The sequence below is a fragment of the Molothrus ater genome, chromosome 22, assembly GCF_012460135.2.
Source record: "Molothrus ater isolate BHLD 08-10-18 breed brown headed cowbird chromosome 22, BPBGC_Mater_1.1, whole genome shotgun sequence".
In the NCBI taxonomy this organism is placed as follows: Eukaryota; Metazoa; Chordata; class Aves; order Passeriformes; family Icteridae; genus Molothrus; species Molothrus ater.
In genome coordinates, this window is record NC_050499.2 from 7,292,027 (window position 1) to 7,317,186 (window position 25,160).

At 56.2% G+C, this 25,160-nt stretch overlaps 1 protein-coding gene across 1 annotated transcript in view; it reads left to right on the forward strand.

The window, feature by feature from the left end:
- Positions 1 to 25,160, forward strand: part of DSCAML1 (DS cell adhesion molecule like 1) — a 99,918-nt gene that overhangs the window by 47,270 nt on the left and 27,488 nt on the right. Inside the window, 2 exon segments of the mRNA XM_036397512.1 lie at positions 22,873 to 23,019; positions 24,285 to 24,563. Of these exon segments, the coding sequence (XP_036253405.1) occupies positions 22,873 to 23,019; positions 24,285 to 24,563 (426 nt within the window).

The following is a 25,160-nucleotide window of genomic DNA, read 5'->3' on the forward strand; positions in this document are numbered from 1 at the left end:
CAATCCCCAGCACCATCAGGAAAACATGCTCCATCATTCACTGTGATGTGCGCTGATGAGGGGAAAAAAAAGGCTTGTTCATCCATCAGGAATTCACTGATGCTGTCTCTAGGTGAGCAATTTGCCAGCGTTACCTGGTGTCACTCATTAGACACAAGATGTAACAGTCTCATTTACTCTTCGGGCTTCCTGTCACTTACTTACTTTTGCATTTGACTTTGCACATGAAACTTAAGCTCGTTTTTAGCCTCTGTCGAAGTCGGCTTTCAAATTCCTGCTCATTAAGCCCAGTCCCAGTGTGTGGGCTGCATGCACAGGAGAGGGGTTTTGGAAGCCAGAGAAGTCCCCTGGTGCCTGTTGCCATTAGGCTTTGCAGAACAATGTGTGTGTGTTTCAAAAAGCCAGTAGAGGAAGCAGTTTCTGCCCTCCCATCACTAGGTCTGAACTTCCCAAAATGCCTGGGCTTTGGCTGCATTTTAGTTGTATATTTTTTACAGACTTGTGGGCTGTAACTTTTTAAGACATCTACATTTTTACATCGGATGTGATTGATGCTTGTAGCCTGTTTAGGGTTTTTTGTACTCAGACATAAAAGCAGGGCAGAAAGGGCCAGAATTTCTTTTCCTCTGAGGAAGCAGAACCAGGGCTTGAGCAGGTGTTTCATGGCCAGAGCTTTGCTGGTGTCTGGAGCGGAGACACCAGAAGATGCAGGTGGGAGATGTTTCACCAGAGTGTTTCCCTTCTCTCTGTGTCTCTTCTGCTGGATTTACTCAGTTTTAGCCTCTCCTCTTGCTGGACAGGTGTGAGAGCAGGGGGAAGGTGAAGCTGTGGGTGCTGCTGACTCAGGGACTCAGGACACGCAGGGATGGGGCGGCTGCTGCCTTTCCCTGAGCTCCCAGAATTTCCTGCAGCCACCCAGGCCCTCTGTGCAGCTGTGGTGGGCGCAGGAGCAGCCATCCCTCACAGCAGAGCTCGTTGGTGTCTGTCTCTTTCCATCCTGTTTCTGTGGACAGAAATGGCCCTCTTTGTTTTTAAGAGAGTCCCTCCCATTCGTCTGTCCCTCGCTGCGTCATCCAAACTTCATCCTATCCTCGTGGTTTGCACACACTGGATGAATTTAGGATGAATTTCAGCCTTGACACAGGCAAAGGACCAAGGAAATCGAGTGATGCTGAACTGAATTGTGGCGTGTAGAAGCAAAGCATTGGGGGTGATTCTGCCAGATGCAGAAAACTGGGAAACTGGCGTTTGAGAGGGCTTGGTTTTGTGCTGAGACAAAAAGCCCTGTTAGAAGCAGTGTTTATTTCTCTGCACCGTTGCTTTAGTTGTCACAGCTCTGCTCTTCGGGAGGCAGAGGGTGAGGAGCGGTTGTCTACAGCCTGATGGGAGGGAAGGTGGTAATCCCTGGGATGTCTCTGCAAGTGTGCTGGAAAATCATTGTCCCAGGCACCATGGAAGGGGCTGATTTCTTTACTGGGGGTGTTTAATGTGGTGTAGAGCTTGTAAGAACCACAGTGGAGGGACTGGTGTTGAGATATGCACTACGGTGATAATGCTGCAAATTCCAGAGGTTTAGTGTTATTAAAATGTCAGGCTGATATCTTCCTCAGCATTAAAAGTCTTAATGTACTTTATCCTTTCAAACTCGTGGTGCTCCAAGTGAAAGCGTGAGGGAAAAAAAAGGTGGTTACAGAGCAGAGGATTAACAAGAAAGAAAAGGGGGATGCCCTGATGCAAGGCTGCTGTGCAAATTGCTTCTTCGAGCACTTGTGCCTTTCAGTCGGGTTCAGATTCAGCAAGACATGTTCACTTTTGTGACAACAGCCTGAAACTTGCTTGTGTTGCCCAAAGGGAGCATTAGCAGCAGTGCTGAGCTTTTAATGTTGTTGGAAAGGAGCTGATGTGGTCACAGTGGGCAGGCAACCCCAGGTGCCAGCACAAACTCTGGAGTGACAGGAGGGAAGGTCCTCTGTGCCCGCAGAGCTGGCCTGGGGCTCGTGGCCATTGCTGGGCTTTTGGACTCATGGAATTGTTTCATCTGGAAGAGACATTTAAAGGCCATTCAGTCCAGCCCACCACAGTGAGCAGGGACACCTTCAACTAGGCCAGGCTGCTCGGAGCCCTGTCCAATCTGACCTTAAACATTTCCATGGATGGAGCATCTGCCACCTCTCCCTGGGCAACCTGGGCCAGTGTTTCACCACCTCATACAAAAATCTCTTCCTTACATCTACTCTCAATTGACCCTGTTCTGGTTTCAAAGCGTTTCTCCTCATCCTTTTGTGCACATCCTGCTGATGCATCAGGGGAGAAGCTGTGTGGGGGAAATGGGAATTCTGGATCGCGTCCCCCCACATCCACGTGCACGTTCCGGGCGGTTGTACGCTTCCCCGGGCCACCCTGGATGGCTCTGCCTACTCCTCGGAGCTTCCCGGGGAAGTCACCAGATCTGGGGGTGGCAACACACGCTGCCAGCTGAAAGGCTTCAGCAGGAGGAGGGGATGAGGAGCCCAATCCTGCCTGCGCTGTGCTGTGCTGGCACGCTCGGTGCCAAGAGTGTGGGGCACGGAGCGCCCGCTGCTCGCCCTCCTGGGAATAAATAAACACAAATTCCTTAAATTAATAAGGCAAAAACCCGGCTTTTAAGGGGTGCGGAGAGGAGGGGGAGTCCCTGCGCCGGGCCGGGCGCTGTCCGCGGTTCTGAACGCTCTGCGGTGCTGACCAGTCCATGGTGCTGACCAGTCTAGAGTGCTGACCAGTCCATGGTGCTGACCAGTCCCTGGTGCTGACCAGTCCATGGTGCTGACCAGTCCCTGGTGCTGACCAGTCCATGGTGCTGACCAGTCTAGAGTGCTGACCAGTCCGTGGTGCTGACCAGTCTAGAGTGCTGACCAGTCCGTGGTGCTGACCAGTCCATGGTGCTGACCAGTCTAGAGTGCCGACCAGTCCATGGTGCTGACCAGTCCATGGTGCTGACCAGTCTGCGGTGCTGACCGCCCTAAGAGGAACCTCCTCACTCTGCACAACTCCCAACAGGAGGGCGCAGCCACAAGGGGTCAGGGACAAGAGGAAACGGCCCTGAAGTTGTGCCAGAAGAGGTTTAGATGGGGTATTAGGGGAAATTTCCTCAGCAGAAAAGTTGTCAGGCACTGGCACATCTGCCCAGGGCAGTGTTGGGGTCACCATCTCTGGGAGTGTGTAAAAGATGTGGCACTTGGGGACGTGGTTTGGACTGGGCTTGGCAGTGCTGGGTAATTCCAGGTGGTTTTAGATGGATTTTTCAACCTTTACAACTCTATGATTCTACACTCTAAGCACAGTGCTGGGCTTTCTGCTGCCCTCAGTATATGCCCTTTACACCAGGTTACAATTTTCCCCCTATTTTCCCCCCATTTTTCCACAATGGAACAGGCTCTTCCCCAGTATAACTCATTTCCTGTTCAGTGCTGCTTCCAGTGCCTCTCCTCAAATGGCAGCGGAGAGGAATCCAGTCCCCAGGCAGTGAATTAGGAGGTGGTAGCTGCTCATTTTTCATCTCTGTGATGATAAAAAAAAAAAAAAAAAATCTAATGCAATCATCAAAAAATAAAGCTGCGTTTTTCATGTCTTCACCATTAGGAATGTCTCTTGCTGCTGCTCTCTTTTCCCTCCTACTCCCAAATTATTGAGGTCTCAACAGTGTTTAAAATCTCGTGGAAATTTACTTTTGGATGCCAGCAAAGGGGTGGGAGTTTGAGTAATCTCTAGGGCAATAACATTCCAGAAGTGTTGTGTTCTCTTAATAAAAACACTTCTGATTCAGAAACATAAATGTTATTTTTCCAAAGGCACCCTCCTGAACGGGGCTATTCTTTCTTACCCTCTCACTTAAGGCATTACAACTCTTGGGTGACATTCTGCTGCTTCAGTAGCCATAACCTTACATTTATTGCATGCGTGGCCACAGCAGCCCCGTCTGATAATTCTGTTTAGGGCTGTGAAATTTGCCTTCAGCTCCAAAATCGAATCCATTCTCTGCCCTCAGCTCCGTGATGGGCTCATGCATGTCTCTCTCTGCCAAGGATGTTTGTGGTTATTGATGCTGAGTGCGGCTATTTATCACAGACAATACAGAACAAAGAAGAATTTATTAATAAGTCTCCTGGTCCCATATGCTTCCCCGAGGAACCTGAAGCGTGCTATTTTCTCCTTGCCCCATTTATATCTACATGGTTTCGCTGCTGTCCACTCAGATTAAATGCTGGCTGAGGAGAAGGAGCAGCTCCACAGCTCACGGCCGGGTCACAGCAAGGGTTCAGCGAGGGCTCCTGGGTTATTGGGTGGCAACAAACAGGAAAATAATGTGGAATTCTGTGAGAATGACACCAGGATGTCACCCAGGGGTGGGGTGAGGATGCTGCTGGCCCCAGGCAGCTCCAGGGCTGTCGAGGGTTGCTCTACTCAGCTTTTGGTGTGGTCAGTTTGTGTCAAACAGGGCCAATATCCACAGGCAGGAGCAGTGCTGTGTCCTGCTGGGTGACAGGGGCCACGTGGGGGCAAGCAGCCCCTGCTGGGGGCCTGTGGCCTTTCTCTTGCCTCACTTAAACAGGAGCACAGAATCACAGAATCATTTTGTTCGGAAAAGACCTCCAAGACTGAGTCCAACCTGTGACCAATCCTGAGCACTGAGTGCCACATCTTGTCATTCCTTGGACACCTCTCGGGATTGGGACTCAAACCTCCCCGGCAGCCCCTCCCAATGTTTAATAGCCTTTCATTCTTCTTGATGTCCACCCTGAACCACCCCAGTGCAGCTTGAGGCCGTGTCCTCCTGTCCTGTCAGAAGCTGACAGGGAGAAGAGGCAACCCCAGGTTCCTGCAGAAACCCCTGGTGGGAGCCTGGGACCTCTGTTTGTCCATCCCTCACCCTCCTCTTGGCCCTGCTGGGACACTGGAGCAGGCAGAGAGGGGGAGGATGTTCTGTGGGAGCTCCTGCCTGGAAAATCAGAGTCACTGCTGTGGAGACGCAGTGATTCCTGCTGTGCTCGAGAAAGGGAAGGTGCCTAGGGAAGTTCTGGCTTTTCCCCATCTTGTGCCTCCTTATGCACTAATTAAAGGTCAGTCCCATTTGCATTCAGCGCATTTCTCTCCTTCCCTGGGCATTTGCATTGGTAGAGTTGTTTTCCATTTGACCAAGCCGTGGCTGGAGCCATCGCCCGGGGGTGAAAGTCTCTGCTCCCACCTTTGGAAACCCAGCAGAGCCCACGGTGGCTCAGGCAGCATCTGAAGGAGAGAGGAGCAGAGCCCCTCTCATGCTGCTCCCGCTCCCCAGCCCCACAAGACGAGCATTAGGCATTTATAGGTTTTTCTCCATGGATACATAGCTGGGCACGTTGGTAAAAATATACCCGTGCACAAGTATATTTATGTGTAGTGCAGCCAGGCAGCACAGGCTGAGCTGATTCCCCCGGGTGGAACACCAGCCTTCCCTCCGAGCGCTTTCAAAGGGGAGCTCTGCTGATAATTAGTGCAAATATTTTGAATACAGAACTCATCACAGGCCTTTGTCGCAGTGACAGGCAGTGACCTGAGATACATTTCTCCTTTCTTAATGCACCCGGAATATGTAATTAAGAGGTGACTAAAAGATTCTTTATCACTCTTTGTTTTCTAACGTGGCAGGCTGTTATGAAATGCTGCCCCCTCCTTCCGTGGCGTTCGGTTCCCCGTGACAAATGCAGGGATGGAGGTTTGTTCTGCTCTTCAAATCACTCCGAGCTCCTCCACTTCCAAGGTGCTGTGCCTGCCTTCTGCCTGGCCCAGGGCTTTGAGAGTCAGAATTTGGAGGCAAAGGCAGTTGGCAGAGTAGGAACTTGCCCAAGAGGTGCTGCTGGAAGGGCACAGTGAGGGTGGGCACGGTGCTGCCATCACATCTGCCCAGCAGCTTTGGTGCTGCTGAAGGAAATTTGTGGAAATACGCCTGACACCAGGATGGAGAACACCCTGAGTGCAATCTCTGCAGGCCCTGAGCTGAGGCTGTGAGGCCCAGGGCTGGCCCCACGTTCGCACAGCACTGGGCTGTGACACGCTGCAGTAAATGCGGCGTGGCAGCACCTGAGCAGGCTACGTGCAGAGCAGATGTCCCCTGGCTGGGGCTGGGCCCTGGCACAGCGTCACCCTGTCCATTATAGATCACCTCCCTCGCCACCAGCAGCGCCCAGAACGGGACTGCTGAAGGAGACGTTAAAGGCTTGAGAGCAGAGGAGGAACTCGAGAGGGGAGAGTTTGATCTCTGGGCTTGTTCCCCATCTGGGAGATGGTGGAGTGTTGGCAGGGCCTTCCCTGGCTCCTTGGCCAGCTCTGCTGTGCTCATCACCTCTGTGTCCTCAGAAACCACAGCACCTTCCCTGCTGGGACCCTCAGCCCTCCCATGGGTGATGGGAAGGGACCCAGGCTGCTCCTTCCTCTCCTCCTCCTCCTCTCTGGGGAACTCCACCTGTGGGGCTGGATCCTGGGATGGCTGCAGCAGCCTGAAACCTCCCAGCCCCACCAGCTTTCACTCTCCTGTTGACTTATTTGTTTGTTTAATTGTTCCAGCTCGCCGCCCTTACCTGGCAATCCCGCCTCATTACAGGAAACACGGGGCTTTTATTAGGACTGTGGAGTGTCATCCAGTGTTTTCACTGAACGTATAATTTGCCATGTATGAAAACCATTTCCCGAATTAATTTACCTACTGCAAACAGTTTGTATTAATGAAAATGCATTTTTCATGTGGGTTTGCTGGCAAAGCTGGCTGGAGCTCAAGAGCTCACTTTATCCATCCGGCGTGAGTAGGAGATGGAATTTGTTTAAAAATTAAATAAATAACACACCCACCCCCCATTTTTTAATACAATATGGCCCAGCAATAATCTCCGAGGCAGACTGCAAAGGCTGCAGAAAGCTCCATCTGTGGCATTTTAATATGCAGCATTGTCTCCCGTTTTAATATCCCCCCTTGCCCGGCTCGTGTTTGTGTAAGTGAGAGGCGAGATGCTGTCATCTTCCCGGGTCACATTTTGCTGCTCAGAATGAACAGAAGTGGAGATGGATGCAGCCATGGAGCCCTTCCCATATTAACACGCATATTTTAGAATAATTGATGCTGAATTCATTTTGCAGCCTCGTTTCTCCTCAGCCTTCCCCCACCCCCTCTTTCATATTTGCATGGAAAAAAATCCTGTGATCCGTCCAGATGGCAGCTGGAGGCTCTCAGCTGAGCTGGGCCGTGCGCTGGCTTTGGGAGGCTCCTCGTGGCCAGCCTGGGATCAGGGGCTGGACGTGGGATGCTGATGGCTCTGGCACTGTCTGGAGGGCAGGAGGAGGCTCTTGCTTGGATGTCACCCCAACGATGCTCAGCTGCATTTGGGGTGTCCTTCTCTGCTCCTTGGCCAGAGCTGCTAAAGCCAGGCTTTGTGCATGGCCAGGCCTGAGGGGACATCAGGAAATAAAACCTGGGGCAGCACCCAGGGAGCGGCATCATTCTCTGTAGAAATGTGTTCATCAAACCTCTGGGATGGGCAAGAATGAGGGTTCTACTGATGCTTTAAAATAAAAAGGTTTGAAATAGATTGTAAGGCTAGATTAGGAAAACTTGCTCCTGTTTGGGGATTGTCTCCAGTTACTGCATGCTACCAGAAAACCCACACCAAGCTCTTTTCTGTAAGTGGAAATTAATACAGGCTTGTGGAATTTCCCCTAAGAGAATCAAGGAAAAGGTTTGAAAACGTGCAGGTGTGTTTGAGTAGATGCTCTGCAGTGCCCACAGTGTTCTTGGCCTTTGTAAGGAGCCCTGCACCAGCTCAGTGTCCAACCTTTGTCCCCGTGAGCTGGCTGGGCACCCCCTGTCATTTCACAGCCCCTTTGCAGGGTTTGTCTCTGCCCTTGGTCCCAGGAGGTGACGCTGAGCACCCCAGCCTGCTCAGCCCCTGGTGTGTGCAGCTGAGCCCAGGAATAATCCTTTGGAGAGAAGTGGACATTTCATGTGCTTAAAGTTAAGCCTGTGCTTAAGCACAAGCAGGACTCAGGCTGGCGAGCTGGGCACCCTTGGGTGGTGGTGGGCACCAGGAAAGGGGGCACAGCCCGGGCAGGGGGGTGAGGCTGGAGCAGTGGGCCCTCAGCAGGGGCTGCAGAGCCCGTCCTGGGTGTGCACTGCTGCCCTGAGCCTTGCAGGGTGCAGCTTTGCAGGCGTTTCCTGCTGCTCTCCCGCGTTTGGGGACTCCCTAATCAAGGACATTCCTGAGCACACGTGTCACCTGCCACTCAGCACACAGCTTAACCTCATGCCATGTGTTTATCTCATTCCAGGACTACTGTCAGCAATGCCACTCTAAGCATAAACTTAATTATATCTCCTCGGGTAGCAGCAGGGAAGTGATTTATTGCTGCTTTTTGTTCCCTCCCTCCCTCCCCTCACCTCTCTGTGATTACGCTCCTGCTTGCTGCTGTGGAGATGCTGATGCTTGACTGCAACTCTGCTGCAGTTGCAGAGCCCATGTCTAAAGGCAGTGCTGGCCAAAGGAGCCTCTCAGTGGCCACAGAGCTCCCTCTTGGTGGCCCTGTCTTTACACCCACCAAACCAGCAGGGTGGCACAGCACACTGGGATTTCTGGGTGGGCAAGTGGGAACTTCCAGGGCTAATGCTCAATCATGCCTTTTCAGAGGATCATTTTATTTTAAAATAATTGCTGTGCCGAGGCAGGAGTCCCCTGGCTGAAGTGGCTCCTTGGGAGCAGATGTGCTGGCTCCTCAGTGCTCCTTCAGCTCAGAGGCTGAGGTTCCCCATCCAGCTCTGTGCTGCTGGCTGCTTTTCCCTGGCTCCATCCCCACTTCTGGGGGTGCTGACGGGAGCATCCCCGCAGGAGGCTCCTGGCTGCTCTGCCCTGCTGCCAGGCTCGGCTCCTGGGGAAACAGAGAACTTTGGGAATGGTTTCTCTTCCCTCTGCCATCCACCAAGGCTCCTACTCTCGCTCTCCAGGGAAAGGGAAGGTGCTTTAATTATTCCTGCCTTCTGGAAAGCCGTGGTAATTAGCAGCGCTGCGGAGAGCAAGGCCTGGCTGGGCTCCCGAGCACTTTGAGGAGGGAGAAGCTGTTCAGTGCTTTTTAAAGACATTTCCCCTCTGAGCTGCAGCTGTGACAGCCCTGGAGCACCTGGAAATGGCCCTGGCTGTGTGGGACAGGGTGGGATTTGAGGTGCACTGCTTACCTTGGGGTCCTTTGGTGAGTGCCCCAGGTTTTTTTACAGCATCATATCAGCCCCAGGTTTCAGCATGCAGAGCACAGCCCTGCCACAACGCACTCAGAATTTCTCCATGTGGTTTTGAACAAATTGCTGATTATTTTTCCCCTCATTATTCACCTGACAGAGGAGCAGGTTGAGTAATTAGTGAAGGCACGTGAACTTTGCGGTGTTTTTATGAATAAAACATGTGTGAACTGGCTGGGTGCTGGCCCTGCTGCTCCAGCCTGTGCACCCACCCATGTCTGTCAGTGAGGACATCCCTGGCCTGGCCTGTGCCACTGTCCCCGTGTCACCCTCCCTGGGACAGCTCAGCCTTTTGCAGTGAAAGCTCCTGCAGGAAAGCTGGGCTGCCTTCCTCACGCTGCTGCTGAGGAGTTTCTTTGTGTGCCTGTGCTGGATGTGCAGTGGCCCCTCCTGGCTCCCAAAATCACCCTGTGCCCGCCCTTCCCGCGTGTGCGAGGCAGCAGCAGCTGCTCGGAGCGGAGCGGCGGCCAGCGAGGCTTCAATAGCAGCTGAAAGGGAGGAATCATTTCCATCCCGTCACTTTGGAGAGGCACTCGGAGGCGGGATCTGGCTGCAGCGCTGCAGGGACAGAGGGACCCGGGCTGGGGAGAAGTGCTGAGCGTTCCCAGGCTGCTGATGGGGGAGATCTGGGTGCCTGCCCTGGACAGAAGGGCTGTACCCATGGGGGTTCTGTTACCTCTGGAGCTGGGCATGTGAGGCTGGGGCTGTACCCATGGGGGTTCTGTCACCTCTGGAGCTGGGCATGTGAGGCTGGGGCTGTACCCATGGGGGTTCTGTCACCTCTGGAGCTGGGCACGTGAGGCTGGGGCTGTACCCAGGGGTTCTGTCACCTCTGGAGCTGGGCACGTGAGGCTGGGGCTGTACCCAGGGGTTCTGTCACCTCTGGAGCTGGGCATGGGAGGCTGGGGCTGTACCCAGGGGTTCTGTCACCTTTGGAGCTGGGCACGGGAGGCTGTACCCAGGGGTTCTGTCACCTCTGGAGCTGGGCACGTGAGGCTGGGGCTGTACCCATGGGGGTTCTGTCACCTCTGGAGCTGGGCACGTGAGGCTGGGGCTGTACCCAGGGGTTCTGTCACCTCTGGAGCTGGGCACGTGAGGCTGGGGCTGTACCCAGGGGTTCTGTCACCTCTGGAGCTGGGCATGGGAGGCTGGGGCTGTACCCAGGGGTTCTGTCACCTCTGGAGCTGGGCATGTGAGGCTGGGGCTGTACCCAGGGGTTCTGTCACCTTTGGAGCTCGGCACGGGAGGCTGGGGCTGTACCCAGGGGTTCTGTCACCTTTGGAGCTGGGCATGTGAGGCTGGGGCTGTACCCATGGGGTTTTGTCACCTTTGGAGCTGGGCACGGGAGGCTGGGGCTGTACCCAGGGGTTCTGTCACCTTTGGAGCTGGGCACGGGAGGCTGGATGCTGTGTGCCAGCCAGGGAGGTGCTCCCCAGCCCATGCCACCCTGTCCCTTTGCACCTCCGTGTCCCCTGCTCCCTCCTGTGCCTGCTCTCCGAGGGGACCCAGCCGTGGTGGCTCCCTGGGCTGGGCTGCCTGTCCCCGAGCCCAGCCGTGCCTGCTGGAGCTGGCACTGAGGCCTGGGGCTGTCCTGGCACAGCCAGTGCTGTAAAGGCACCACTGGAGCATGCAGAGCAGGAGGAAGCCCTGGGCAGGAGGCCAGGGGCTGAGGAGGTGTCCCCCAGGCCGGCAGTGACAGTGTCCCCTCTGTCCCCATGTCCCTTGCCCTGAGCCCTGCTCCGACCTGGCAGCTCTGGGGCACCCCCAGAGCCTTCAGAGCTTGCACGAGATGAGGGGAATTCATCCTGAATGGCACTGCAGGGAGGCAGAGGAGGCAGGAGCAGCACACAGCGAGCTCGAGTCTCACATAAACTGTGACACAGGGAGTGAGATGCAGGTCACCCTTCTGAGGCACAGGAACTTACGGGGTCCCAGCTCTCCCTGATCACCCCAAACTGAGAGAATTACAGCAGGAGGGGTGTGTGCATGTCTGTGCCCCCGTGGTGACAAATGGACATTCCCCCTCCAAAACCAATGATCAGCCTGCTGACAATACCCAAGGGTGCCAAGCCCTCGTGTTCTGCTCTGTGTTTTCCCCAGACTAACCCTGAACAGGCCAGGAGCAGTGCAGGGAGCCAGGGCAGCCCCTGTGTCCCCTGAACTCCTGGGAGGCAGGTGACAGCATGGTGTGACAGGATCTCACCTCATTTAAGGGCTTGGAGTCATGCAGAGGCCGCTGCTGTCCTGGTGAGCTGCCCCAGCCCCGCGCTGCTCGTTGCTAGGAAATCACACCTGACTGCAGGGCTGGACTGCCAAAGTCGAGCTCAGGGATGTTGTGTCAGGGTCAGGAGGACACAGGATCTCTGTTCCCTGTGCCTGTGGTGTCCAAGGAGCTGCTCAGAGCTGGGTCCAGGGGGTTGTGCTGCATCCCACAGCACCTCACCAATTCTTCTGGCCCAGAAAGGTTTTGAGGTCACGTTGTGAACTCTCTGAGTGCTTCCCTGCTGGCTTTGAAGCCTCAACTGTTCCTCACAATGCCCAGAGGCTCCCTGATGCCAGGAGGGAATTATTTTGATGGGAAGGGTCTGTGCCAGGCCTGCCTCCATCAGGACTGCCAGGTTGCTAAACAAAGCCACTGGGGCTGCTTTTCTTCTTGAACATCTAACTAGGTCAGCATCCATTTGCCTTGTCTTAATAATTATTGATAAGCTGCAGGGGATCATGTGTGGTGCAGAGGGGGCTGCTCCTGCTGCCAGCTGCCCGTGCAGCCCCTGCCCTGGCAGATGCTCTGCAGGGATTTGTGCCCTGGCTCTGGTGGAACACCAGGGTTGTTTCCCCCCGGGAACCTGTGCAGCTCCCCAGCTCCCTCTGAACCTTTGCAGCTCTGGAGAATGGGAGGGAATGGAGGAGGGCTCGTGGTGGCACGCTGCTGGCTTTTGTGGCTGCAGGGACCTCGCTCCCTTCTGGCCCTTTCCAAAGGGATGCTGTGGCTCACGCACACTTCAGTCAGTGTTTGCTGCTCGCTGGTGGGAGGTGGGAGCAGGGATGTCCCCGTCCCACCCCACACCTCCCTACTCTCCTACCACCAGCCCCACGAGTGCTCCTGGCTGCAGGGAACACAAGGAGAAGTGGTTTTCTTCTGGAGTCACCTCCTTTGGAGGGTGGGAGACAGGGAGGAAGGAGCAGAGTGTCCCAGGGGCCGGGGAGGGTCACTGGGAGCTGTGCCAAGCTGCCTCCAGCCTCCAAGGCAGCAGCTGCTGGGGGAATCGCTGGAATCTATAAAGTGGCAGGAATCTGTGGCTGTGCAGAGCCAGCTCTCCAGGTGAGTGGGTCTGGGGTCCCCTCCTCGGCGTGGGCTCCTCTCTGAGCCTCCACAATCAAAACGTGCAGGCCAATTCCAGCGAGGTGAAAGGCAAAGAATAAATCCAACCACCCTCTCCAAGCCGCTCAGACTTCAGAGCTGAAGAGGAGGTTATGTCCTGGGGATTTTTTTTCTGTTGCTTTTCCAGCACTAATGAGCAGGGAGGAAGTTCTACTCTTTGTTCCAGTCGCGCTCGCTGAATTTTTTTCCCCAGCGAGCAGCAGGGAGGGGAGGAGGGGATGGGAGGCACCGTGCCCGGACACGTGGGACCACGGCAGCGAACGGCACCGTCCCGCTTCACCCCCGAGCTTCAGGTGACACCGCTGCTTCTGGGAGGCTTTTGGGTTCTCTCGTCAGATCAAAACAAGGCCTCGGCTTCGGCAGGATTCTTTCAGAGCCTGTGCAGGGCAGTGGTGTGCAGCTCTCTTGCAGTTTTCCACGTTGCACAGAGAGTTTCTGACCTTGACTCCTTCCAGCAGTCTCTGAATAGCTTTTTTCTGGAGAGCCTGCACGAGTCCTGCCCTTTACAGAGCTCTGTGTGCTGTCCTTGCCCTGCCAGGCACACTTCTGGCTGTAGGAACACAGAGTGTGTGAGGATGTGGGCTCTGCCCTCCCTCCCTCCCTCCCAATCCAGTGGTTTTATAAACCAGTTCAGAACACCCTGCATGTGAGAGCTGCTGGGAGGGCAGGGGCTCTCGGGGTGCACTCGTTCAGGCAGGGTCTGGTAAAACTTCACCCAGCTTTGGCCTTCCTCTGGGCCAGGGCTGGGATGTGGCCAGCCCAGGCTCAGCCCTGAGCACAGGGCCACTGTGCCTGGGGGTGACGGGGACGCTGTGCCTGGGGGTGACAGGGCCACTGTGCCTGGGGGTGACAGGGCCACTGTGCCTGGGGGTGACGGGGACGCTGTGCCTGGGGGTGACAGGGCCACTGTGCCTGGGGGTGACAGGGGACGCTGTGCCTGGGGGTGACAGGGCCACTGTGCCTCGGGGTGACAGGGCCACTGTGCCTGGGGGTGGCAGGGGCGCTGTGCCTGGGGGTGACAGGCTGTGCCACCTGCCCTCACCCACCCCAGTGCCCACTGCCCCTCCACGAGGGCTGGGCATGACTTTATCATAATGCAGCATGAATTTCATTAGCTCATTTGCCTCTGAGCCCAGGGATAATTTAATCCAGGAGTGGTTTAGGAGGTGAAGCGTGGTTTAGTCTGTGGAGCCCCTGCCAGCAAAGCTGGGCTCAGGGCTCAGGCTCAGGCTCAGGCTCAGGCTCAGGCTCAGGGCTCAGGATCAGGCTCAGGGCTCAGGGCTCAGGGCTCAGGCTCAGGGCTCAGGCTCAGGCTCAGGCTCAGGCTCAGGGCTCAGTGCTCAGGCTCAGGATCAGGGCTCAGGGTTCAGGATCAGGCTCAGGCTCAGGGCTCAGGATCAGGCTCAGGCTCAGGCTCAGGGCTCAGGGCTCAGGCTCAGGGCTCAGGCTCAGGGCTGGCTGGGCACTGTTGGGCTGCACACAGGCAGGGGGATGTGGCACTGCACACCCTTCCCATCTCGTTAGCCAGATTTTATAGCGTGAAATAACAGCGGCACGAGGGCTGCGCTGACCGCGGCACACAGAGAGGGGGTCCCTCTCACGTGCCTCTCATTTCCCTTCCCTCTCATCACGGGAGGGTTTACTTAGCAAGCTGAAAAAAATCATTACATATGCTGCTAGTGGCCTGGTTAATTAAGATCTACAGTTCTCTGGGTAGGAAAAGACGACCTATATTTACTGTATGTAGGAAGACATCTGTCAGCTCCAAGCGCTAGATATCCCAGCACAGGTTTGTCCTGCTTTTGCAGGCTCTGAATTGCAACTGTTTTAAGCTCTGATGCAGACCAAGTTAATTTTAAGATGACTGTTACTATTCTAAACATAAGGAAGGGCATATTTAGCCTCTCAGTACTCAAGAAGGCAAAACCCCCTGCATGTTTCTAGTAATTTTTCCCTAACAGTTTGCACAAAACAACAACAACAAATCCTATTTGGTTTCTGCAAAAGAATATGTTCGAGGGTGATCGTAAAATAGATTATTTTTAAATCTGCAGATGGTTTCCACATATTCCTCCTCAGCTCACTGCAGCTTTCCACCTCAGTAAACTGGTTTGTAATTTAGCCGAGGGCTGTGGAGCAAGCGTTCTGTCGTCTTGTTTTTCTTGCTCGCCTCCTTTACCCCCCCACGCCCCCCTCTGCTTTCTGTCCCCTTTCTCTCCTCTCTCCTTGCTTCTCCCCTGCCCAGGGGCTGTCGGTGTTGGGATGGGTGTGAAGGGATGCTGAGCCACGGCTGGCTTGGCCACGGCAGCCCCTACACCCCGTGGGCAGCATTGAGGGGAGCTCCTGGCAGGGCTGGGGCTGGCACTGGGGCTGGGGGGAGCCCACACCATGCTCCCCCTTCTCTCCTCAGTGGGGAAGCTCTGCCGCACTGGGCTGCTCCCATCCACACAAGCCCCTCCAGCTGAGGGAGTTATGGGGGGCTCAGGCCGTGGGGAAAGGGTGAGGGATGCAGAGCCCTGGAAAGGATAATTAGAGGAAGGATGCACTCTGAGTTCTGCAATGGCGGCTCCCCCCTCCCCCCGCTCCCTGGAAGAAAACACTGCTTTTTTTATTTCTTTGTTCTTTCACGGTTCGGCATTATAATTATTGAGATTTCACTGCAGGGCAAAATGATCATTTGACAATGTAAGTGGGGAAAATAATTCTCATGTTATCCAGCAGCCTCACTCTTATTATAATTATGGCGAAACTCCTGCAGACTGAAGTGGGGGCAAAGAATTTCCGCCTGTGTGGTGTTTGGCTTTTCAAGATTTCTCAAGATTTGATTGCAGATGGGAGAATTTTTTCCCCCTCCCATCAATAATCCAAGGTTGGTGATGGATGGCGAAGGACCAGGGTACCTGTTGTTTTCCCCTTTGTTTTCATTAGGCATTTTCCATTTCTGTCATTCTCGGTGCCGGTGATGGATTTTTATGAGCAAATATCTTGGTTCGAGCCATTCAGAATTGTTTGCACAGTACTGTCTGCAGCGGCAGCAAAACCCAATTAAAAAAACAGGAAAATTGATGCAAAACTGCAAATCAGCCCCTCTCAAGATGGGGGACAGCGACGGCTCATTGTGTGCTGAGGCAGGCGGTGGGGCTGGGTTCTCCTGCCTTGGGCTGCGCACCTGGGGCTGGGTTCACCTGGCTGGGGCTGCGCACCTGGGGCTGGGGTCGTGGGGGTTTCTCCCTTTGGCTGTGGGCAGTGCCATGGCCTTGGAGGTGCTGTCAGAGAATCTCCAGATTCTTTGTGAGCCATCCTGCCCAGGGCACTGTGGCCACCACATTCCCTGTTCCGTGCTCCATTCCGTGACAACCTGCATCCCGTGCCATCCATCCCACACCATCCATGCCATGAAATCCATCCCACACCATCCTCCATCCCATCCCATCCTCCATCCCTGCCATCCTCCCTCCCGTGCCATCTTCCATCCTGTGCCATCCTCCATCCCATCCCATTCTCCCTCCCATCCCATCCTCGATCCCATCCCATCCTCCATCCCATCCCATTCTCCCTCCCATCCCATCCTCCATCCCGTGCCATCCTCCCTCCCGTGCCATTCTCCCTCCCATGCCATCCTCCCTCCCGTGCCATCCTCTGTCCCGCAGTGCCAGCCTGGTGCCCAGCATCCCTCAGCATCCCTCTCAGGGCTGGCAGCCGTGGCAGGGAACACGGCGTGGTGGCAGGGAGGTCTGCTGTCCCCTGCCAGCCCGGGGCTGATGGAAGCGAGCTGACAGAACACAGGCAGCATTAGCCTAATTATGGCCATACCCGCTACCTCTGCGTGGAATTTCCTTTCTTAGCGACTTCCTGTTTTCCTCTTTGAGATGCAAATTTTTGCACAGTCCTCGATCCAGATTTTCTCCTCATTAGCATGAAATCTGACTAGTTCCGCGGTTTTTTAAATAGCAAATGAAAAAATGAAAAAAAAAAAGAAAAAAAGAAAATTAAATGCTGTGCACAAAGTAGCGGCGAAACCCCCACCCCCCCCCTTGATTCTCGGGGGCAGGGGATGGAGGGGCTGGTGAGGATTTTTGGGAATCACTCAGCCACAGCCGCGTTTTTCCACGCCAGGCTGCTCAGCTGTGCTGGTGCGTGGCTGAGCGGGATGCGGGATGCGGGATGGGGGATGAGGGATGCGGGATGCGGGAATGAGCACGGAGGGGCCGCGGGCACAGCCCCTGCCCAGCTCCCCGGCACCCTGCGCTGGGCACACAGGTCCAGCCTGGGGACCGCAGCATTTACTTTGGCTTCCTCCAGGAAAACGAGACTCGTCGTAACAGGAGGTTTAAAAAAATAAAAAAAAAAAAAAAAAAAAAAAAAAGAAAAAGAAAAAAACGGCGCTCCAAAAATCCCGTTTTGAATTGAGTGTTCTCTTGGTGGATTTTATACGTTTTTATGCCTGCCGTAATCCCAGCTCGCTGCAGCTCAGCGCTGGGAGAGGGCTGCTGAAGGAGCCGGAGCAGACGGCACTGTTTTGTGCTAAATGTCACTCTAGCAATGCTCAGCTCCGCTCGGAAATACAAATACAACCCTGGCTGTGGTGCGGCGGGGTGAGCCGGGCTCGGAGCTGCCCCGCTCCGCTGCCGGTGTCCCGATGCTCCGGGAATGCCTTTTGCCTTTTGCCCGGCATCGCCTCCCCCTCCCCAGCTTCCCTGCCCAGCCCCTCCCTCCCCGCTGCTTTCCACCACATAATGAGTTTGATAAGAAATTGTCTCGTTAACAGGATTAGCCATGGAAATCTCTAGTCCCCTCCTATTCATTTTGTAATGCTCTTCATCCTGTTCTGTAATTTTCTGCCGGTATTAGGCGGCTCCGGACCACCTCGGGAGATTAATTCCTCCTCCTTTGGCACTGCCAGCGTGGCTGGTGACAGGGGCTGCTCCATGGGCAAGCCCCGGCACCATGGTCCCCACCAGGGGATTCTCCTCCTCCTCCTCCTCCTCTTCCTCCTCCTCCTGCGTGCTCTGGTTCGGTGAAAGTGTGCCACTCCCAAAGTCGCTTACGCAAACAAACCCAAGTGTCCCCAAACACTGCTGGGTTTCGCTGCCAAGCGCTCCGGTGACTCAGAGGTGGATCAAAACCCGGAGAGGCAAACTGTGCTCTCCCTCACACCCGTGTGAATCCATTTCCGTGGGCAGCATAATTCCGGATTTACTTCTAGGAACATGACTCGCAAGACTGGCCCTTGGGTAAATAATGACTCCTGATTTAATAACTCCTGCCAGCCCTGCAGGATACCTCACTTCCGAGGCAGCTAATAGAGAGAGATCTTTCCTAACATCTGTTTGCCCAATTTTGCCGACTCGTGAGCCTGGATCTGGGAGGCAGCAGAGGCTGCCCGCTGCCAGTGAGTCCGGTGAGGATGGAAAACATCAGGGAAACACGGTGTGGAAAATATTAGGGAAACGCGGTGTGGAAAACATCAGGGAAACACGGTGTGGAAAGCATCAGGGAAACGCGGTGTGGAAAGCATCAGGGAAACACGGTGTGGAAAGCATCAGGGAAACACGGTGCTCACGGTGCTCCACTGCAGCCACGTGCTGGCTGCTCAGGATGCAGGATTGGCAGTGCCAGCTCCTGATTATGCCCATAATTTGTTCTGGTGTGTTTTCCTAAGGCCTGAGAAGAAAATCCCCTGGTTTTGCTGGAAAACCTCTCCACTAGCACAGCAGCCGGTGTGCAGTGTCCTGGGCACCCCCAGGGCAGGGTGGCAGTGGTCAGTGACACATGTCCCTGGTTGCCATCCTGTTGCAAAAATTGGATGCTCAGAAATCCCCTCCAGTGTTTCCTTTTGGACTTTTTGGTTTGTCAGATCCCCAGAGCCCCGGGAATGGGGACCTGGCACAAACAGCTGCTGGACAGCAGTGTGACACGGAGGTGACAGTGACACCCTCCTTGTAAACCTTTCCTGCTTTTTCTTCTCCTGTTTCACGTCTCCCTCTCAGAAAAGCCATTTAAATGTAATTCTGTTCTTAAGCCCTCTCCCTCATGCATGCCTAATGAATAGCCGTCAGAGGTGCCGGAAACGGCCCGAGTAGGATTCAATCTCGCCGAGTGTCGACAAGTCATTTGGAAGGAGCCCTGGGAGCGCGCCCAGTTTTATTACAGCGTAATTAGAAATAAAATCTTGTTGCGGGAGGAGAATGAGAGATGGGTGTTAATCCTGGAACGGGAGGAGATGGAGCCACGCTTATTAAGGAGATTAGGGAGGGGAGGTGGAGAGCCCGTCACGACTGCCCGATTTCCACCCCTCCTCTGCTGTTCCCTCTGCCCTGACTCCCGCAGAAACCATCGGGAAAAGGGGAAAGGGGAAAGGGGCACTGCTCCTGGGGGAGGATGAGGAGGAGAGGAGGATGAGGAGGAGCCCGAGCTGCGGGCTCAGCTGGCGCCACTCGCGTTACAAATGCCCGGGACTCCTCCAGGTGGGAACCTTTGGCTGAGCTCCCAGCTCTGCGGCCCCGGCTCTGCCGGAGAGCTCCGCTGCCTTTGGACGGGCTGCGAGCAGCGACGGCCCTGCAGCTCCCCTGGCATCCCCACGGCAGGCAAACACGTAAATAAATCTGTCAGATTTGCGCAGGTCCTATGAAATTTGCATCGGGCTCAGCTCACAGCTCCTCTTTAACATCTCCGCCGGGGAGGGATGCAGGGAGCTTTAATCTCAGTGCCCGGCCCAGGCCCCCTCTGCTCTCAGCATTTGCTGTGGCACGAGCTGGGCTCAGCCTGCTGAGATGAAAGGCAGCTCTGGTGCATGGGCACCGATGCCAGCCCCCTCCTGTGCCCCTGCTCTGCTGGGCGCTGGTCCCAGGGCTGTGCTGTCCCCGGGAGGGAGGTGGTGATCATGGGCGGGCAGGAGTTCCCATCCTGGCTGGGTTTGCTGTGGATGTTCCTTGTCCCGAGGCGAGCTCCATGCCGGGCAAATGGCATCCTGGAGCAGCAGCCACAGCAGAAAAGTGTCACTGTGGCAGCGGTGGAAAATTACAGGCTTTGCTCTTTGGGGCTTCCCCCTCCATGCCTTCCCCCGGGAGGCGTTTGTCACTTTAAACGCGGCCGCAAATAGCAGCAAACACTTATTGGATTTGTTTGGGATGCCTTGAGATGCTCATGCTCCGAGTATGGCTAATTCATAAACGCTGGCACCTATTGATTCTGCAGCAGTAGCAGGGGAAAGTTATCTCATTAGTCTTATGAACTCTAAGCGTGCTCCCTCCTGCAGCCCTGACCCCGTTGTTTTGATAAATCTATGTTGGATTGAGCAGGAGCTGGTAACCTGCACTGGCTGTAATCTTTCTCTTGGAATTGGGAGCCCCTTGGGAATGATGCTGGGGTTTCAGGGCCACCACTGGCAGCTGGGTGTGGGAGGGGTGTGTGTGTACTCAGCGTGACCACGCAGGAGAGCCCCCCTCTCACCGTAATGCTTTCCCCAGGTGAGGGCCAGGTCCTGGGAATTTAGGTGGAATTTAGCTCGTGCTGGGATCTTGGTTTGATCCAAGGGCTTTGGTATCTCCAAAGGTAGCAGCTCAGGTCTAGCTGGAAGAGTAATTAGAGGTGCATCAGCCTGACCACAGACGCGCTTAATCCTCTGCTTCCTGCAAAGCCTTTCCACCTCCTGGCGGGCAGAGAGATCTGATTTTGTTTGGAGCCCTGCGACGTTAATCTGCCTGGCAAACTCAGCAAGAAGTCACTTGGGTGAGGTCTGTTGGAGCTGTCACATCAGTTACAGCCCCTGAGCATCTCCCCTGAGCCAGCAGAACGTTCCTCGACAGAGGCACTTGTCCCCTCCCAGGAAAAAAAAAAAAAGAAAAAAAAAAGGCAAAGGAAGCTGTGGAAGGAAGCTGTGCTGTCAGCTGGGTGGATCTCACACGGGATGGAACAGTGTCACCACACCGGGCGAGAGGCAGATGCCTCCTGTCGCTCCACGGTGGGGATGTGGATGCTAAACCCGCAGGGTTTCTGCCCGTTCCTGTCCGCGGGGAAGTTGTTGTGGCTGGAGCCCCATGCAGAGCCTGGATCCCGGGCACCAGGCTTTGTTCCCAGCCCGGAGCACGGCAGCACAGGGCTGTGGATCCCCAGGCACGGCCGCGTGTGAGGGTGTGGGCTGGGGCTGCCAGCACTTCGCAAAACACAGCCCCGTTTCCATGGAAACCGGCTCCCCCCATCTCAAACTCCAGTGCAGCCGATGTTCTCCGCTTACTGGTTTGATGGGAGATGAAAAATTAATGTTTGATTTGCATCTTATTGCGGTGCTGTGGGACCACTCCCCCGGCCCTTCCGCGGGGGTCGCACAGAGCCCGGGGCGGCTCCCGCTGGCGGTGGAGCCCAAATCCCCGAATCCTGCACCGCCGGTGCCAGCCGCGGGCTGCTGCGGGGCACGTGCTGCCATGCTGGGGCCGACACGCCACGGCACGGAGCTTTGGGCTGGTGAAGGGATGGAGTCCCAGCGGTGCTGCTGCAGGTGTGGGGATGGCAGCTCCTGGGGCTGGGGCTGCTCCCGCTGCTCCCAGGGAGCATCAGCACGGGGTGCCAGCCTGGCAGCGCCTGTGCCTCTGTTAGCCACAGCTGACTGGCGTTGTGATTAATTGTTTGCTGTTTCTGTGCTGTTTGGAGTCCCTCACTGCCTTGTGTGGAGCAGTTGGAGTCAAACACTCGCATCTGGCTGAGCCACGGCTGCAATGGTGATGCCAATGCCAGCACAGCCCGGCACTGCCATTGCCTTGGCTTGTGCCAGGGACACTCCCTGGTTCCCTGGGTGAGGATCCCTGCTTTCTGCTGCTCTGTCACCTGCAGAATTTGCAGGGAATTGGGCCTGGGGTCATGCCCAGGCTGTGGGAGCCAGAGTGCTCTGGGAGCATTTGCCTCTCATCCTCTCTCACTCGTGCTTACTCTGCACTCCTGAATTTGACCATGGAGCTTTCTTCTTGCCTAAACTGAGACTATCCAGGTGCTTCCAAAAGGTGCTGGAAGTAGAAACAGTTGTTTGGCCTCATCAGCTAGATCCTGGCTTAGCAGGCGTTGTGCAGGGCTTGAGGGAGCCATTTGCAGATGTTGCTGATTTAGAGGCTGGGTTTAAAGGTTTTCACTCTGAGCATTCAGCTGCACTAAATTACCTTCTGCAGCCGTGGGGTTTGGTAGGGGGTGGTTTGGCTGGCAGCACGGTGCAGCCGAGCAGATGGAGCATCCCATCCCAGCTGAGACTGGTGCTGGAATAAACCCCAGAGCCCCACAGAGCTGGGGGTGAAAGCCTTGCTTGGCACGGAGGGGCAGGGCAAAGTGCTTTCCAGGTAGGCAGGGAGCCTCTCCAGAGCCTCGGCTTATCCTGCTCTCCATGTAGCCACTACACAGGCCTTTCTATTGGTGTTAATTACTGTTATAATTCATGATGAATTACAGGGGTCAGGAGCCAGCCAAAGACTCCTTCCCCCTGTGCCAGGCTCCAAAACCAGCTGGCCTGAGGGGGCTGCTCTCCTGCCACCCTCCTCCGGGGCTCCAACATCAGCTCAAGCCCTTATTTGTTTTCACACGATTCTAAGTAAGTTAAGCTAATTATTAACTCAGCGGGACGGATTCACTTTTAATTGCCGCGTTGCCATGGAGCGCGTGGCACGGCGGCGGAGCAGCGTGTGCCGGGGCTGTGCCACCCGCCCCGCTCCCCCTCTGCAGCCACGGCCCGCCCGAGCCCGAGCTCCGGGTCCAGGGGCGTGTGGAGACACCCAGAGCCACCTTTACACCCGGGCAGGTGTGTGTGCTTACACCTGGGTGTGTGTGCTTACACCGGGGCAGGTGTGTGTGCTTACACCTGGGTGTGTGTGCTTACACCCGGACATGTGTGTGTGCTTACACCGGGGCAGGTGTGTGTGCTTACACCCGGGCAGGTGTGTGTGCTCGCCCGAGGGAGTGATGGAGGGAGGCGGTGCCCACAAACGCCGGGGCTGCTGTTGCACACACGAGGTTCCTGTGTCTCACCAAACTTCACCAGCCTGCCTGAAACTTCAGCCAGAGCTGCACCCCGATGTGGTGAGGGTGCAGGGAGGTGGAGCAGGGTCCGTCTTTCTCTGCCACAGCTCCGGTGCCAGCTCGGAGTGCAGGGGCTCTGCCTGACCCGGGTGCTTAGTCTGGGGCCAGGGGAGGCTCGCTCACTCTTCTCCTCCCTTTGTGTCTCCAGAAAATAGGTTTTTTATTACTTCTTATGGAGGTTTGTACATATCGGACGTGCAGAAGGAAGATGCCTTGTCCACCTACAGGTGTATCACCAAGCACAAGTACAGCGGGGAGACGCGGCAGAGCAACGGCGCCCGCCTCTCCGTCTCAGGTGAGCCCGTGCGGCTGCCGGCGTGGGCGGGGGGCGGGCCCCGTGCCCGGGAGGGGGCCCAGCCCTGCCCGCTGCCCGCTCCCTTCTTGCCGCCCCTTCTCGCCCGCGGCGCTGCCGCCCCGCACAGGGAGCGCCGGCATCGCCGCCTCGGGTCCCCGCAGCCCGGGGACATCCCGGTGCGGGGCGGGAGGGGCCGTGGGGGCTGCGCGGGGCTCCGGCAGTGGCCGGGCCGTGCCCCCCAGCCCGCAGCCCCCCGGCTGGCCGGGCGCGGCGGTGGCGGTGCCGCGCGTCACCCCGAGCGGGAGGCGACGGGGCGGGCGGCGATGCGATGTGACAGCCCGCGATGTGAGCAGCCTGACGCGATGTGACGAACATGCAAGCGATACTGCGGCGGAGGCAGTGCAGTCCGGAGTGCCGGGTGTCTCGGGGCGCTCCCGGCTCCGCTCACTGCCCAAATTACTCCGCTCGGCAGGGAGGGAGGGAGGGAGGGAGGGAGTTCGCCCGGCTCGCAGCCGCTCGGCGCGGCGCTCCCGCTCCCTGCCATATGCTGCTCCCATCCTCGGGTGCTCCCGCACCGGCTCCTCGAATTAACCCCCGGAAGGCACGGAAGAGATGCGGGCCTTGCCGAATCTTGCCTCTCGGGGAGCCGGGGTCCAGCCGTGCCCGTCCTGCCGCGCGTCCCGGCGGTGCCTGGGCGTCCCGGGTGGATCACCCCAATCCGAGCGCTCCGATCTGGCCCGGTCCCCTCCCGGTCGCTGTCATTATTTACACGTCACGGCGTTTTACTTCTGCTTGGGAGTAATGAAAGAGGTTTCTTTCCCCTGGAATTTAATTTCACGCCTGAGACTTAGTGATTAATTTTCTACTTTCCCAGCTGCCTGATGGGCCCTTTTGCTTGTAAATTTTGAAATGTGCCACAAAATTTGTGTATTTTGCACCAATTAGGTGTCACCTTGAGTAATTCCTCCGATGCTGAGTTTATTCCTCCCATCAGCTATTTAGGATGTGGTTTTCCTCCCACCTCAGCCTGCTGTCCTGGCTGCCAAGGGCTGCGCTGGCCGGGTGGGACAGGGCACCCCGTGCTCAGCAAGGATAACGGGGTGCATCCTGCACTCCTCTGTGGCAGAGCCAGCAGCTCAGGGGAGTGGGGAGAGCCAGTCTCTCGTGGATGGTGCTGGCTGGGCGCGTTGTCACCATCCCAGTGTCCCTGAAACACCTCCCTTCCTCCTCTTCCCCGGGTGAGCCCAGTTCCTCTCCCAACCCAGACCCGGCGGAGTCCATCCCCACCATGTTAGACAGCTTCCAGTCCAGGGAGGTGAAGGCGGGCCGGCTGGTGGAGCTGCCCTGCATCGCCTCGGGCTACCCCAACCCGGCCGTGCGGTGGATCAAGGACGGGCGGCCGCTCCCCGCCGACAGCCGCTGGAGCAAGCGCATCACGGGGCTGACCATCAGCGACCTGCGCGTGGAGGACAGCGGCACCTACATCTGCGAGGTGACCAACACCTTCGGCTCCGCAGAGGTCACGGGGACCCTCACGGTCATAGGTGAGAGCCGGCGGGAGGAGCGGTGGGGGGCTTAGTCCTGCTGCCTTCTGACACGCAAAGCCTTGATCAGTATTCAGCTTTAGAGGTTTATACAGCTGTATAAACAACAGCCTTGTGTTTTGGCACACTGTTTGGCTCGCTGGAAGCCACTGTCTTGCACATGTCCGACGTGTTGGGTGCTTCTGTGCTTTGCTTTGTTGATTTACATAAAATTTATGTCGATTTACATAAAATAAGCCCTAGCCAAACAGTAAATACCATCTGGGCAGGCCAAGTATTTATCACGTGCTGTTTTCCTGGGGGTTCCTCCTGTCACCGGGATCCTGGCAGTACCAGAGGCACTGTGCCTGCCTTACCTGGAGCACGGTGCCAGCCGGGCATCATCAGCCTGCTGAGAGCCAGCCTGGTGTGTCCCCAGCCCAGCACTGTGCCTGTCACACGGACCACGTCCTCTTCCAGCCATCCTGCCACCTCCCCAGCGTACCCCTGCCAGGGGCCTGGAGCTGCTGTTGAAAGCAGGGGCTGCCAGCAGCGGGGACAGTGGCAGGGCCACCTGCCTCATTGTGCGGTGACATTTACAGCGCAGCCGGGCTGGCG